Raw genomic sequence first — 17518 nt, forward strand, 5'->3', positions numbered from 1 at the left:
TTCTCAGTCCCTTTCTTTTTCTCTTCTTAATCTGGGACACCTATAATTCAAATGTTGGTGCATGTAATGTTGTTCCAGAGGTCTCTGAGACTGTCCTCAATTCTTTTCATTCTTTTTTCTTTATTCTGCTCTGTGGTAGTTATTTCCACTATTTTATCTTTCAGGTCACTTATCCATTCTTCTGCTGCAGTTATTCTGCTATGGGTTCCTTCTAGAGAATTTTTAATTTCATTTATTGTGTTGTTCATCATTGTTTGTTTGCTGTTTAGTTCTTCTAGGTCCTTTTTTAGCATTTCTTGTATTTTCTCCATTCTATTTCCAAGATTTTGGATCATTTTACTGTCATTAGTCTGAATTCTTTTTCAGGTAGACTGCCTATTTCCTCTTCATTTGTTTGGTCTGGTGGGTTTTTACCTTGCTCCTTCATCTGCTGCATATTTCTCTGTTTTCTCATTTTGCTTAACTTATTGTGTTTGGGGTCTCCTTTTCGCAGGCTGCACATTCATAGTTCCCGTTGTTTTTAGTGTCTGCCCCCAGTGGGTGAGGTTGGTTCATTGGCCATGTCCGGTGGTGTGTTTTGGGATGTCTGTGAATTTAGTATGATTTTAGGCAGCCTCTCTGCTAATGGGTGGGGTGTGTTCCTGCCTTGCTAGTTGTTTGGCATAGGGTGTCCAGCACTGTAGCTTGCTGGCCATTGGGTGGAGCTGGGTCTTAGGGTTGAGACGGAGATTTCTAGGAGAGCTCTCGCAGATTGATATTACATGGGGCCGGGAGGTCTCTGGTGGTCCAATGTCCTGAACTCGGCTCTCTCACCTTAGAGGCTCAGTCCTGACACCAGGCTGGAGCACCAAGACCCTGTCAGCCACATGGAATTATCAAGGTGGTGGTCATTAGTGAGTGAAACCACAGGAGAAGAGGCCTGTTCTATGCCTGGTCTTGCTGAGCAGTTTTCAGACTTCACCTCATTCTGGCAGCAGGACGACTGGGTCAGCCACATGAGGCAGGATGGGGTCCATTAAGCGGGCAGTGCTCAGCTGTTGCGCGGACTGAGGGGCCCAGTCGAAGCCCTTCGGGAAGGGTGACAGCCTCTGGCCTCCGGCCTCCTGTGGCCTCGGCCTCTTTGGGGTCTTCCTCCCGGCGTCAAGTCACTCTCACTTCTGCTTTGGTGGCTGCACCTTTACCCTGAGCTTCTTCACGAGGCTAGCACTCCCCGAGGCAACATATGAAAAGCACGGGCCGCGCTGAAGCACGAGAAACCTCTGTGGGTTTTTATAAATGGATATTGTCCTTCATCTACCATTACAGTATCATACAGACAGTTTCAACTAAAAATCCCCTTTGATCAGTCTCTTCAGGTTTTCCCCCTCCCCAACCCTCTGGCTTTTTTTTTTTTTTTTTACTATTTCCATAGTTTTGCCTTTTCTAGAATGTCATTTGAATAGAGCCATATAACATGTAGCCTTTTGGGACTGATTTCTTTCATTTAGCAATATGCATTTACAGTTCATTCATGTTTTTGTGTGACTTTATAGCTAATTCTTTTTTTTTTTTCATCACTGAGTAGTATTCAGTTGTAATGAATATACCATTGTTTATCTGTTCACCTATTGAAGGACATTATGGTTGCCTTAGTTTGGTGATTATGAATAAAGCTGCTGTAAACATTTGTGTACAAATTTTTGTGTGGACATAAGTTTTCAGGTCTTACTGAAACTGTCTTTCAAAGTGGCTCTATCACTTGCATTTCCACTAGCAATGAATGAGAGTTCTTTCTGGTCCTCATCCTCATCAGCAGTTGATTATTTTTTGTTTTTTGGATTTTAGTCTTTCAGATAGGTATGTACTGGTATCTTATTGTTGTTTCACTTTTTATTTACCTAATGGCAAATGATGTTGAAGATCTTTTCATATGCTTATTTGCCATCTGTATATTATTGAGAGTTTTTGGTTCAGATCTTTTTTTTATTGTCAAGTTAGGTTGTTTGTTGTCTTACTATTGAATTTTAAGAATTCTTTGGATATTTTGCATAAAAGTCCTTTATATATGTGCTTTGCAGATACTTTCTCCCAGTTGGTGCCTTGATTTTCATTCTCTTAACAGTGCCTTTTATAGAGCAAAATTTTTAAATTTTAATAGAATCCAGCTTATCAGTTTTTTCTTTTTTGGATCATACGTTCGATGTTATATCTAAATTCATCATCAAACCCAAGATCCTATGTTTTCTTCTAGAAGTTTATGGTTTTATATTTATATCTATGATCCATTTTGAGGTAATTAGTTAATTTTTATGTGAGGTATAAGGTTTGTATCTACATTTATTTTTTTTGCATGTGGATGTCCAGTTGCTCCAGGACCACTGTTAAGAAGATTATCCTTTCTCCACTGAATTGCCATTGTGCTTTTGTCAAAACTGAGTTGATTGTATTTGTGTAGGTCTATTTCTGACCTCTCTATTCCATTGATCAATGAGTCTCTACTTTCACTAGTGCATACTGTTTTGAGTACTTTAACTGTATAGTAATTCTGGGAATCAAGTAGTGTGAATCATCCAACTCTGTTCTTCTTTTTCAATATTGTGTTGGCTATTTTAGGTTCTTTGCCTTTCCATATAAGTTTGAGAATCACTTTGTCAATATTTACAAAATAGCTTTCTGGGACTTGGATTGAAATTTCCTAAATTTTTTAAGTCATAAGAATTGCAAATGCTTTCTGTATCTATTTTGATGATCACATGGCTTTTCTCCTTTATTTTATTATTTTTTTAATCCCATACTCCCAGCTTACCTCCCCCTCCTTTCCCCTTTGGTAACCATAAGTTTGTTTTCTATGTCTGTGAGTCTGTTTCTGTTTTGTAAATGAGTTCATTTGTACTCTTTTTAGATTCCACATATAAGTGGTCTCATATAATATTTGTCTTTGTCTGGCTTACTTCACTGAGTATGATAATCTCTAGGTCCATCCATGTTGCTGCAAATGGCATTATTTCATTCTTTTTTTATGGCTGAGTAATATTCCAGTGTGTGTGTGTGTGTGTGTGTGTGTGTGTGTGTGTGTATAGATAACACATCTTCTTTATCCGTTTATCTGTTGATGGACACTTAGGTTGCTTCCATGTCTTGGCTATTGTAAATAGAGCCACTATGAACATTGGGGTGCATGTATCTTTTTGAATTAGCACTTTTGTTTTCCAGATACTTGCCTAGGAGTGAGATTGCTGGATCATATTTTTACTTTTTTAAAGAACCTCCCTACTGTTTTCTGTAGTAGCTGCACCAATTTATATTCCCACCAACAGTGTAGAAGGGTATTCTTTTCTCCACAACCTCTCTAGCATTTATTATTTGTAGACTTTTTGATGATAACCATTTCTGACAGGTGTGAGGTGATACCTCATTGTAGTTTTGATTTGCATTTCTCTGATAATTAGCAATGTTGAGCATCTTTTCATGTGCCTGTTGGCCTTCTGTATGTCTTCTTTGGAGAAATGTCTATTTAGGTATTCCGCCCTTTTTTTTGATTGGGTTGTTTGTTTTTTTGTTACTGAGTTGTATCAGCTGTTTATATATGTTGGAAATTAAACCCCTGTCAGTTGTATCATTTGCAAATATTTTTTCCCAGTCCATAGTTTGTCTTTTCATTTTGTTTATGGTTTTCTTTGCTGTGCAAAACTGATGTGTGATTAGGTCCCATTTGTTTATTTTTATTTCTTTTGCCTGGGAAGACTGACCAAATAAAACATTGCTATGATTTATGTCAGAGAATGTTTTTCCTATATTCTCTCCTAGGAGTTTTATGGTGTCATGTCTTATATTTAAGTCTTTATGCCATTTTGAGTTTATTTTTATGTATGGTGTGAGGGAGTGTTCTAACTTCATTGATTTACATACAGGTGTCCATCTTCCCCAACACCACTTGCTGAAGAGACTGTCTTTTCTCCATTGTTTATTCTTGCCTCCTTTGTAATAGATTAATTGACCATAGGTGTGGGTTTATTCCTGGGCTCTCTATTCTGTTCCATTGATCTATGTTTCTTTTTGTGCCAATTCCATGCTGTTTTGATTACTGTAGTTTTGTAATATTGTCTGAAGTCTGGAAGGGTTATGCCTCCAGCTTTGTTCTTTTTCCTCAGGATTGCTTTGGCAATTCTGAGTCTTTTGTGGTTCCATATAAATTTTAGGATTATTTGTTCTAGCTTTGTGAAAAATGTCATGGGTAATTTGATAGGGATCACATTAAATCTGTAGATTGCTTTGGGTAATATGGCCATTTTAACAATATTAATTTTTCCAATCCAAGAGCATGGATATCTTTCCATTTCCTTCAATCCTCTTCAATTTCCTTTTTCAATGTTCTATAGTTCTCAGTGTGTAAACTTTCACCTTCTTGGTTAGGTTTAATCCTAGGGTTTTTGTTTTTTAGTGTGATTTTAAACAGGATTTTATTTATTTATTTTTTTTACTTTCCCATTCTGATATTTCATTGTTAGTGTAAAGAAATGCAGCAGACTTCTGTATATTAATCTTGTGTCCTGCTACCTTGCTGAATTCATTTATCAGTTCTAAAAGTTTTTGTATGGAGTCTTTACAGTTTCTTATATAGAGTATCATTCATTTGCATATAATGAGAAGTTTACCTCTTCCCTTTCTGATTTGGATACCTTTTCTTTCTTTTTCTTGTCTGATTGCTGTGACTAGGGCTCCCACTGCTATGTTGAATAGAATTGGGCATCGTTGTCTTGTTCCAGAATTTAGCAGGAAGGCTTTCAGCTTTTCACCCTTTAGTATTATTTTGCCTGTGGGTTTGTCATAAATGACTTTTATTATGTTGAGGTATGTTCCCTCTATACCCATTTTGGCAAGAGTTTTTTTTTATCATGAATGGATGTTGAATTTTATCAGATGCTTTTTCTGCATCTATTGAGATAATCATGTGGTTTATGTCTTTTCTTTTGTTGATGTGGTGTATCACATTGATTGATTTGTGTATGTGGAACTATCCTTGTGACCCTGGAATGAATACAACTTGATCATGGTGTATGATCCTTTTTTGTGTTGTTCCTTTATTTTGTTACTGTGCTAAATTATGTTGCTTGATTTTGAAATGTTAAAGCAATCCTGCATTCCTGGAATAATTTCAACTTGGTTGTGATGTTTTATATATTCTGTTTATTGCTAGATTCAGTTTGCTGATATTTTGTTTAAGATTTTTTTAATGTATATTTATGAGATAGGTTGGCCTATAACTTTCCATTTTTTATAATGTCCTTGTCAGGTTGAGGTCTTAAATTTACGTTGACTTCATAAAATGAGTTGGGAGGCATTTCTTTTATTTTCTTTCTATTTTATTCATTTTTTAATGTGTATGAGTAAGATTGATTTTATATGTTTTTAAAATATTTATTTGAATTCACTGAGGAAGTCATCTTGGCCTGTAATAAAAGGCCACTTTTCTTTATTAAGTTTTATTTTCATCCTTTTTTAAAGTTAAATTTATTGAATTAGAATTAATATACAATCAAATACACACATTTGAAAGTCCAATTTAATGAGTTTTGACTGATGTATAAACCTGGGTAACTCCCACCACAATGAAGATACAGAGAAGTTTCATCACCTAAATCCCTTGTGCCCATTTACCATTAGTACCTTCCCTCTCTCTAGCCCCAGGCAAAAGCTGAGTTTCACATGCTTATTTGTCATCTGTATTTCTTTGGTGAGTTTTCTGTTCATATTTTTTGCCCATTTTTTAATTGGGCTGTTTGTTTTCTTATTGCTGTATTTTCTAAATTATAGTTTATTTTACCTATCATAGAATTTCATATAAATGAACTCAGACATGTTATTGAGCTTGGTTTGCTCAGCATAATGTTTTTGAGCTTCATCCTTGGGTATTATGTATATCAGTGTTTCATTCAGTTTTTATTGCTGAGTAATATTGCATTGTATGCATACACCACAGTTTATTTAACCATCCTCCTGTTGGACATATTTGTTGTTTTCAGTGTTTAGCTATTATTAATAAAGCTGGTATTAACATTTTTGTGCAAGTATTTGTGTGATTATATATTTTCATTTCTGTTGGGTAAATTCCTACGAGTAGAATTGCTCGGTCATATGGTAAGTGTATGTTAACTTTTTATGAAATTGAGAAACATTTCTCCAAAGAAGTTATACCATTTGACACTCCCACCTGCATGCTGTGAAGAGTTCCAGTTTTTCCATATTTTCCTCACCACTTAATGTTGTCGGTCTTTTAAATATTTGCCACTCTAGTAGGTGTGTAGTGGTATCACATTGTGGTTTTAATTTGCATTACCCTGATCACTAGCAATTTTGAGCATCATATTATGTGCTTATTGGCCATTTGCATATCTTATGATGTTTCTGTTCAAATCTTTTACCCATTTTTTTTAAAGCACTCTTAAAGAGAGTGATTTGTTACAAATTTTAATATACATTAACTATTGAGAAACAGACATGTACCTTTTTTCCCCCTTAAAATGAATCATGTACTGTTCTGACCATAGCTTTTTCTAATTTTAATCTAATGCTCAAAACTTGATGTGATGTTATTCTTTATAACGAGCCATAAACATTAGTTTTGTAGTAAAACTATTGAAATCAATTTGGCTCTTATCTGATAATTTTTTGTGTGAGTGTGTCCATTTTTTAGTAGGATTGCTTATGTTCTTCTATTGAGTTGTATAGTTCTTTATATATTATGGATTCAGTTGTTTGGCAGATATATGTTCTGCAAATATTTTTTCCCAACATTTTGCTCATCGTTCCATTTTCTTAAAAGTGGCTTTAAAAGGACTGAAGTTTTAAATTTTGTTAAAATTTAATTTTTTATGTTTTTTTTGAAAAATTGGTTCGTGCTTTTTGGTTCCCAAGAAATCTTTGCCTACTCAGAGTTGCAAAGATTTTCACCTGTGTTTTTTCTAGCGATATTATAGTATTAGCTTTTATTGTTTAGGTTTTGATCCATTTTGAGTTAATTTTTGTGTTATGGTGTGAGGTTAACCGTCAACATTCATTTTTTCCCCTCCAAACCTCCAGTTCCAGTACCACTAAAAAAGCTTGATCAAGACTGCATTGAATCTAGAAATTAATTTAGGCAGAATGGACATGTTAACAGTTTTGGGTCTTCAAATCCATGAGCACAGTTTAGCTCTCTCTTAGGTCTTTGTAAATTATCTCAGCAATGTTTTATAGCTTTTAATGTAGAGGTCTTGTACTTTTTTGTTATATTTGTTCCTGTGTATTTGACCTTGTTTGCTAATAGTGTAAATGAAATTCTTTTCCTTCATTTTCTAGTTATTCATTATTATGCCTGATTATCTTTGGACATTTTATTGAAAATTTATAGAAATAATTTAATAGTCTGGGTGATGTAATTTTAATGAAGACAAGATTTCCTTTTGCTTCTGGAAAGCATTTAGGCTAGGTGGAGATCACTTTAATCCAGTCAGGGATTGAGCTCATTAAAAGCTGGACTTCAGTTCTAATAAAGGCTTGTCTATTTCCTGTTCATTCTTCCTAAGGTGTAGACCTTTCAGAGTCCAGCTGGAATCCTGGGGCATCCACCACAGTCTCTCCTCATTGCTGGATCCCAAATTCCAATTTGTGTGCCTCCAAGCCTGTGAAGATTGTCAGAAGCTATGTTTAGCTTCTCAGCCTCTCAACCATTGCTTTTGCTTTCATATTTGGCAGTTGCCTCAATGGAAAAAGTAACCTAAAATATACTTGGATCACTTCAAATCATGATTTCTTTCTTTCTTTCTTTAAAAAAAAATAATACATATATATGTAATATATATATGTTTTATATATATATATTTCCAAGCTATTCAGCAGGAGGGTTTGTCTGTGACAACCTAGTAAGCCATTGCCAGAAGTGTCTTTCTCTTATTCCTCTCCCCCTCTACTTTTCCCTCCCAACCTCCACTAGAATATTCACATTTTCTCTGTATCTCATTTACTGTTATATTCCCTAGGCTAGAATAGTGCCTAGCACAGAACAGAAGTCAGTAGGTATTTGTTGAGTGAAAGAATGGATGAATTAGCATTCTATCTGGGAAGATAGAATGGACATTCAAAAGAAAATATCTTTACTGTCATTTTCTCAAACTTAAGAGATAGCTAAGTAGCTATTCTTGAGCATAATTATGGTGAGTTTTGAACTGGAGCTCAGGACCTTTAGAGTTCTAGTCTCTTATTGATGTTTCCTCAACATGTTACGTGACATCGTTTGGTCTTTATTTCTCCATTTGTAAATGATTTATTACTCTCTTACTCATGGAAATTGTTACTAAAATTTAAGAGCTTTCAAGAGAAAAAATTAAGTGGGAGTTCCCTGGTAGCCTAGTGGTTAGGATTCTGGGCTTTCACTGCTGTGACCCAGATTGAGTCCCAGGTCAGGGAACTGAGATCCCTCAAGTGCATGGCGCAGCCAAAAAAAAAAAAAAGAGAGAGAGAGAGAAAAAAATAAAAAGATGAAAAGGACATTGGAATTAATGTTTTAATCAAGGAATCAAAATTATTTGGTATAAGTATAGGCTTATAATTTGTATTATTAAAATCTACCAGTGAATACAGTTAAGATAAATAGATTGTTATCATGTTTTAAGAGGTAAAGATGAAGAGTTTCATAAAAAATAACATTTTGCATTGTGCATAAATGTTTGCCTGTGTTTTTTCCCCCTCTTCCCTTCAGAGCCATTTTAAGTGCAAGATCTAGTTATTTTGCTGCGATGCTGAGTGGCTGTTGGGCTGAAAGCTCCCAAGAGTACATTACTCTTCAAGGGTAAGCAGAATTTTTACAAGGCAGCTTGACTGCAAATGATTATAAATAATGCTTTTAATACAAAGCACTTTTCATGAATCTGATTTCCCTGTATGTTCAATGAAATGTTTCTCATGTGGTACAATTCAGCAAAGTACACTTTCTGAAAATGAGAGGTAGTTGGGAACATTTAGTAATAGAGATAGTGCGTTAGTCTTCTCAGACTACCATAACAAGATACCACAAACTGGGTGCTTTAAACAGCAAAGATTTGTTTTCTCACAGTTCTGCAAGATCAAAATGCCAGCAAGGTTGGTGTCTGGTGAGAGCTCTTACCTTGGGTCCTTGGGTTGTAGATAGGCACTTTTCCACTGTGTGCTCCAGTGACGTTCTTTTTAAGTGCATGGGGCTGGGGGGCAGGGAGGTAAAAGGAAGGTGGAAGGAGAGAGCTCACTCTCTGGTGTTCTTCTTATAAGGACACTAATCCTATCACATCAGGGCAGGGCCCCACCCTTATTACCTCATTTAACCTTAATTATTTCCTTAGAAGCCCCATCTCCATGTAGGTACACAGGAGTTAGGGCTTCAATATATGAATTTGAGTGGGTGGGGGAACACAGATATTCAGTCTGTAATAGGTAGTTTCTTAAAGAATAATTTGGATAGGTGTGGATTTCACTAACCTAGTGCAATGGTGAATCTACACAGTTGTTGGCAGTTTAAACTGCTGAGACAGTTATTAAGAGATGAACTACTTCCTTAAATGGTGAAATGGAATATTTTTTGGTCACAGATGATCACTGTGAGAATCTGGAGGGTACAATATGGGAGAGGGCTTTGTCAGTAGGAAGACTGCCTGGGCGTTCTGAGGGAGCCTGTCAGCCCTGCATCATTCACACTGCTGATGTTTCCTCGGCTGGGTCAACCTTGGCTAGAGGGTTGGGTGTGGAATGGTGGTCGTGGTGATTCCATAACAGTGGATGCATGGAAAGTATTGATAAATTCTCACTATTTTTTACACTGGCCTATAATCTTGAGCCTTCTAGGTTACAGCTGTCTGGTTTCCTTACTAACTAAAATTGATCCCCAAATGCCTCTCATTTTTAATTTCTCAGTCTATAAAATATGGAAAATTGAAACATTTGTAAGAATATGTTATGTGTTTTTATTTACTTTTTCATATTTCATTCATTTAATAGAAATGAAACACATATGCAGAAGAACCTAAACCTCCTTTCTTTCTTACCAGGGTTTTAGAGAGTTGTGTTTTAATTATATTACATATCACAGTTTCGATACACATATCACAATCTGGCAATCACCAGGTAGTTTCTGATTATGGAAGATTTTGTACTCCAAGCAAAGGGTTTATTAGCCTATGGGTAAAAGGAATGTGTAGTTGAATCAGTTGGTGAAACCTTATCATTCACTGTTGAAAAACAACCTGAAAGATATATATATCCTGCCAAGAAGGCCTCTTCCTTTATGGTGAATTTAAAATACCTGCTGAATATAGGAAGAGGGATAATGCTAGCAGAGGCCAGAATTTCTCTAAGTGTGTCAATCCTAGGGATAATCACTCTAGTGTAATTTTGGAAACGTGTCCAGGGACTGTGTTTCAGATGTTTTAGATATCATTTTTTAAAACTGTCAATCTTCTCTCATTAGAACTGAATTAAATAAAAATTTAAATGAAGAGATAACCTAGTTTGACTCAGAATGCAACTTTTTTGGCATTTATTAAAAATCATGTGATTCTATGTAGTGAGATAAAGGTCAAAAGAAGTGTATGATTATTGGACCTTACTTGACAGCAGGGGAAAGTAATTTACAGAGAACACTTGTCTGATTTCGTAGAAGAAATCTTAGTTGCTTATATGTTTAGTGACAATTTTTACTATCTGATACCTATTAACATATACCTTTGCTCCTCTCTCCAAATAGATTCTGTCCTCAGCAGTGATAATACCTTACAATAACATCATATATTTTCTAGGATTCTTCCACACTTATGGTGCCCTTTAATTTTTAGAATCAGTCTTTGAGAGAGAGGGTATATTCACATATTACAGATGAGTAAAAACAAGATCAGATAAATTAAATGTCTTCCAGGGGTTACTTGGTAAATAAGTGCTTATGCTGAATATAAGTTACATGTTTGTTGATTCTTAATTCAAAGTCCATTCCACAACAGTCACTGAAGAAATTAAAAGTTTCGCATTGGCGTGTGTTCTTGAGCTATCTCAGACTGATCTTCTCCACTGTTTAAATCAGTGATTTTCCCATAGGACCCTAAAGTTCCTGGTAGGTATGTTAGGGAATACATGGCATGGGATTGGGATATGAGGGGAAGGCCATTTGGGAAGAGGCACATCTTCAACCGGAGCTGCTCTACTTTTATTTATTCTATATTGCTCAAAACGACCTCTGAGTTTAGCTATAGGAACAAAGGCAATCTTTAATCAGCACTCACGAGTGATCCGATTAAACATTCAAAACACACAGGCTTTTAAAGGAGAAGTCTATTTATTAAGAGGTCAATAGATAAGAAAGAAGTAGTGGCATAACTATTGGTCTGTACTCACCACCTATAATTTTCCTTCTTTCATTATAGTGGAGGTAATGGATAAAAATCTCCTCTTATAATACGGCTTGACTGCTACTGACCAACTTTAGTGGTTCAAGGGAAAGCCAAGTAGAAGTAGCCAAATTTGTATTAAACTGTCATTACAAATAGGTAGGCTGTACGTTGTAGCAGTGCCAGCAATGATCAGGCTCACTCCTCTTACAGTATTTTCCCTTCACTTCTGTTGTTAGCAAGACTCTACTCCTTACTGGATCATCTTACCCAGAGCTGCTATTTCAGCAGTGGAGACTTACTCCTAATCAGCTTATTCACTTCTAATGCTAGCACATTGGAAATGAGGATACATTTCTTTTTGACTCTTTTATTTTGCTTGATGTAACAAGGTTTTCTAATGCTAAAATGAAAAGAGAATTTCCTGACAGATTCTGGGTTTTATCTACATCCTTTATTATTATTATCATCACACAATCTGTTTTGCTTTCCCCTCCTGTATCATATATCAAATTGACTGTCTCAAATTACCACCTAAAATGTTATTAGCATCATGGTGTATAAAGCTGTAGGAAGGCTAAAGGGGATTTAGGGATTTTATTTTTTTTTTAAAAATCACATCTTTTAGGAATTTTTATATTATAACAAAGTAACCTACAAAATAAAATCTCTTTTCACATTAACTTATATGGTAATCCTGGGTAGTAGATGTTTCCATGGATTGTGTGGTATAGTAGAAAGATCATGGACTTTGGTGTCCTTATAGGAAGTCCTACATCCAGTCCTAAACTGTTACATGACTTTAGGGACATTGCTTACCTTCCTTAAGTTTCCTGAGGTTGTTGAAAGAAAAAAACCTGGCATAGTGCTTGGTACATAGTATGTAGTGCTCATTAATATTTGTCTTTTTCTTCTTTCCCTAAATTATATTGTTCTCATTTTCTAGAGAGAAAAGCCTTCAAGTGAGGGCCATTTACAGTACCAGGACAGCAATGCCTGCTGTGCTTGGTCAGCAACCGCTTTTGGAACTGTGCCACTGTTGCATATCTGTAGGATGTCTTCTGCAGTAGATTAGAATTGAAATCCTGTCTGAAATCCTTACAGAAAAGAACCGAATGTTTTTAATGAGTTGGTAGCTCAACGATGTAATGCACATGATATTTTTAAGATGGACAGCCTTCAATAAATTATAGTAGGAATAGTAGGGTCCTATTATCCTTGATAATAATTATCCTATTATCCTATTATCCATGTCCCAGAGTTGGAGGGGGAAGGATATAGTTGGAAGGAAGTTCTCCTTGTGGAGGAAGGGGGAAATTTTCCACATCCTATACTGGAAATTGAACCACAGCCAATAGTTCTGTAAAGAAACCCCACATGTTTCCATTTTATATAAAAAGAGGTCTTTCAGTGGTGGCTTGAGACTTTAGAGCATAAATTTGGATTTTCTTGTCTCCCTTGGGAGATTCCTGGGCTTGCTGTGAACCTTCAGGATGATCTTTTCAAATATAAGTCAGATAATATTTCTTTTCTGACTAAAATTCTTCAGTGCCTTCTCATCACAATCAGAATTAAACCCAAATCTTTACCATAATCTATAAGAACCTGTATGATCTGGCCCATAGGCTTTTCCCAAACTACCCCACCTAAAGTAGCTACAGCCTAACTCTCTAGTTATTCTCTTCTATGTTATTCTGTTGTATTGTCTTCACTTTTCACTATTAAAATTATCTTCTTTGTATATTTGTTGACATATTTATTGTCCATGTTCTCTCTCTAGAACATAAGCTTCTTGTATCCTCAAGGTCTAGAATAGGGCCTGTCATTCAATAAATATTGACTGTATATGAACAAATGAATGAGTGAATGAGACCCTACATTACCTTAGCCCACATATATAGGAGCCTGAAACTCTAGGAAGCACATATAAAGCACAGAGGTTTTAGACTGGGCACATGTTGTATATGATCCTAGAGCTCTGTCCTCTCATAGGCTTTTCTTTTTTCTAACTCTGGGTTTATGTTATATTTTCATCTCCTACAGGATTTTATTCTGATTACATTTAAATGGGAATAGTGCTTTAAATCTTTCCATTTAAACTGTGGGCTATTGCAGTAATTTGTTGGGGTTTTTTTTTTTCCAGGTCAGTTGATCATGTCTTTATAAACACTTTTAGTAAAAATACAGATGACTTACAATAATGAGAATGCAGTTTAGTAAAACATCTGTCAAGACAGCAGGAAAACAGTTTCTTGCTGTTTTTATAGCTATCATATATATTGATACATAAGCTCAAATGTCTAGCTTTTGCTATTTATTTTAATAAAACTCCTTTTATTTTTACTTAGTCATTATTATCCTTTGCTTAAATATGTCAAGTCTTAGAAGAAACTATTCTTTCAACAGAAATGGTCAGTCCTCATTAATACTGATAAGAATGGCTCTCGAAATTTTGAGGAAAAGTGCATGGAATCTAATAATTATGCTACTGTTTTAGGCTACAAACTATAGATGATATGGCATAATCATTCTGAGATCAAATCTTGTTGTATCAACGTATATAAATGAGAATATTTAGAGATTTGACTTTTTTCTAAGTATTAAAGATGTGGAATTTTGAATCAGCAGAAACCAGTAGGGGGCAGTAAATATTTATTAAGTAAATTGAAAAATATTTATATGTTTTCAACTCAGTATTCCTTCTGAAGGTTTGGGAGATGCTTATAACTACCCTAATAAGCCATTCATTAAATATTCATTAAACGTTTATTGAGCATATATTATTTAAGGCCATAAAATCAAAGCAGACACCTTTCTGAGTCCTACCCTGAGGACTCCATTTCTTTTCTTCTTGCCTTCCTCCTTTTGTTCCTTTAGCAGACATTAGATACCATGCTTAACAAACTGTGAAGGTCTTATCAGCACTGTGCCCACCCTGCTTCCACTGCGGAGCTCCAGTATTATGTGGGGAAAGGAAATTCTTCTCAACCTGGGGATATTGAATCAATGCTGACATTCTGCTGCTACTAGAGATGCAAGGGTAAATAAGACACAAATCCTGCCCTCACAGAACTCAGTTTAGAAGGAGAAACAAATACGTAAACAAAGATATTACAAGTCAGTTTGATAAATGTGATAAGGGAAGTGTGGTGTGTGTGTGTGTGTGTGTGTGTGTGTGTGTGTGTGTGTGTGTGTGTGTGTGTTATACTGCTTAAGAGCCCAGGCTTTGGAGTCTGGATTTAAATTCGAAAATTCCAAAATTCCAGTGCTATCTGCCTGGATTTAAGATCCAGTGCATCACTAGTCATTTGACCTTGGGCAATTTACTTTTTTTTCCAGCACCTGCCCCCATGGACAAGTTACTTAATTTCAGTTGTTTCATCTGTAAGATGAGACTAATAACAATATCTACCATTGAGTTGTTATGATGATTAAATGAGCTAATGGCATTCAAAATGCTTATTAGCTCCTGACTGAATCATAATAAATGCTCAACTGAAGTTAGTTATTATTTATGTTTAACATTCAGTGATTTCTTTTTTTCCCCCCCTTGGGAGCATTAAGGAAACAATCAGAGGTAAAGAGCCACATGTCTTCTGTCTAAAAGATGAAATAAGTAGAGAGGGAGAGAATTTTAAGCAGAGTGAGCAGTATCTGCTAAGGCATGGATATATAAAGAATTATAAGTAGTTCAGGTATAAGAAACGGCAGTTTACTTATCTTGGAACAGCTGCTAGAGAGGGAGAACTAGAGATCAGATGATAAAGAACATTGTACACCAAGCTAAAGAATGTAGGCTTTTTTCCTAGGCGCTATGGAGAATTGTTGAAGGGTTTTTAAAGTCAGGGGCTATATCAGATTTACATTTTAGCAAATGTATTTTAGCAAATAACAATGTGGGAAATGGGATGCAAGGAGATAATTTCAGGCAAGAAGCCCACACGAGAGGATACATTATCATAGTAGAGAGGAGAGAAACTGAGAGGCTAAACCAGGGCAATGAAAGGGGAAATTAGACAGCAGAGGCTGAATTCAAGAAAATTTTGAAGGTATAAAATGACAGAATATAATGAGGGAGAGAATTAAGATGAACCTCCAGCTCTGACTTAGGCATTTAGGTTATTGTTCCGTCTTCTTTTTGTTATTCCTATTTTGTTCATAGCACTGTTGCAGGACTTCTTGCATCTTGTCCCACCTTCTATTCCTCGGTACCAAGGCAAGTGAATTATCCAACAACCATTGGGCATTGGTCAGGATGAACTCTAGATGAGAAGTAATTGGATTTCTTTTCTCCTTTCTTCTCTGCTGAACCCGTGAAAAGAGGTGATGGGGAAGAGGGGCATCTGCTATCCATCTTTGCTATCTGTTGGAATTTTGAGGGGGCCCCAATAAATAGTATACTTTCTTCCTGCTCAAAATGAGACAAAAGACTCAGCAGACGAAGTTAGAAAACATTTCGTTGATTTTTGATAAAAACTGTTAAAGCAGTAAAATGTGCTTTAACGCAAGAGCCAAAGTTGATTTGCTAGCTATGTCTACTCTAAGACAGCCCACCTGAGAGAAAGTCTGAATCTGGACAGCAGATGCACTTCTTCCCCATCACCTCTTACCACTGGTTCAGCAGAGAAGAAAGGAGAAAAGGAATCAAATTACCTCTCATCTCAAGTTCCACTTGATCAACAGCCAGTGGTTGTTGTCTACCAACCAGATAATTAACCTCCCTTGATACAGAGGAATAGAGGGTGGGACAAGATGCAAGAAGTCCTGTAACAGTGCTATGAACGAAATAAGAAAAACAGAAAGAAGACCGAATTTGGGGTGTTGGGAGAGGAAGTCATGAATTTAGAGTTTGAGATCTAGTAGTCAGTGGGACATAAAGATTATCACTTCAGACTACTTCTTAAGTCACGTCTTTACTTTTAAATCTGTAAAATGAGGATGTTGGCAGAGCTAGAGCCACTGGATAGGTATTACAAATTAAGAAATCTATACAGCATAACAAGACTCTTTCTAGTGAGTAGAGTTGTCCATCCCAGGCTTTAAGCAAGACCAGAGGCCATTTGTCAAAGATGCTGAGAAGGATTTCTTAATGAGCCAGAGGTTGAACTATGACCTCTAAAGCCCTTTCTAACTTTGTCTATCATGGAAGATGCCCCCAAAATAATCAGGTATTTTATAATATACTAATAACATTTTATAGCATATAAAAACCCATAGCTCCAGTTATGCTTCATTTTTAAATTAATGGCATACCTCATGGATGTTATTCGAAGGATATATTCTTCAGATAAAAATGAGATTAGAACTTTATCTTGGTTAAAAGTTTATGGGAAAATAGAATGTATCATTGCTATCAGTTAAATCTTAATTATTTCTGGATTTGAGTATAGTTTTCTTTTATTTTTCAGGATAAGCCATGTAGAAATGAATGTTTTGATACATTTTATATATGGAGGAACTTTGGACTTTCCAGACAAAGCTAATGTTGGGTATGTATGATTTTTTAATGATTTTAAATATAAAAGTATTAATATTTTGTGGCTTCTGCTTTGTTGAGCTTTGTTTAAAAGTGTCAATGAAGTAGAAGCTTCAATTTTATTGTCTATTTTGCCTATCTTGTGTGTATTTTGGGAATATCTAAAAATAGTAAGTCACCTTATTTAGAAGAAAAGATGATCTAGCAACTCACAGTAATAAGATTAAGAAAAGTCTATTACACTTAAATTATGTTAGAAAAACTTAATATTTGTTTTGGAAAATAGATGACAGGTTTTTATAAAATTAACTGAACTTTTATCAAATTTGGAATAATTTTTTTACTACTTTATTTTTTAATTTTAGGATGTCAAAAGAAAAGGAAAAAAACCCTAAAATTAATCTGAGAATTTAGGCATCCTAAAGATTAACGGGAATTCCCTGGCAGTCCAGTGGTTAAGGTTCCACGCTTCCACTGCAGGGGGAGCGGGTCCGATCCCTGGTCAGGGAGCTAAGATCCTGCATGCCGGGTGATGTGGCCAAAAAAAGAAAAGAAAAAAAAAAAAAGTCGTATGATTCTTTAGTACTCTGTGGTGAAATGCCGTCTAAGCTGCTGAAATCCTACTGGAGAGTGAAATCTATCTTGCTCTTCTAATTTTCTGAATGTTCTCTCCTTTTAT

The 17518-nt window shown here is 35.6% G+C and overlaps 1 protein-coding gene across 1 annotated transcript in view; it reads left to right on the forward strand.

The window, feature by feature from the left end:
- The window catches only part of BTBD8 (BTB domain containing 8), a 92213-nt gene that overhangs the window by 38939 nt on the left and 35756 nt on the right, over positions 1-17518 (forward strand). The window contains exons 6-7 of the mRNA XM_032614335.1: positions 8717-8806; positions 16772-16852. Coding sequence (XP_032470226.1) covers positions 8717-8806; positions 16772-16852 — 171 coding nt within the window. The remainder of the gene's footprint in view (positions 1-8716; positions 8807-16771; positions 16853-17518) is intronic.

The sequence above is a fragment of the Phocoena sinus genome, chromosome 1, assembly GCF_008692025.1.
Source record: "Phocoena sinus isolate mPhoSin1 chromosome 1, mPhoSin1.pri, whole genome shotgun sequence".
NCBI lineage: Eukaryota > Metazoa > Chordata > Mammalia > Artiodactyla > Phocoenidae > Phocoena > Phocoena sinus.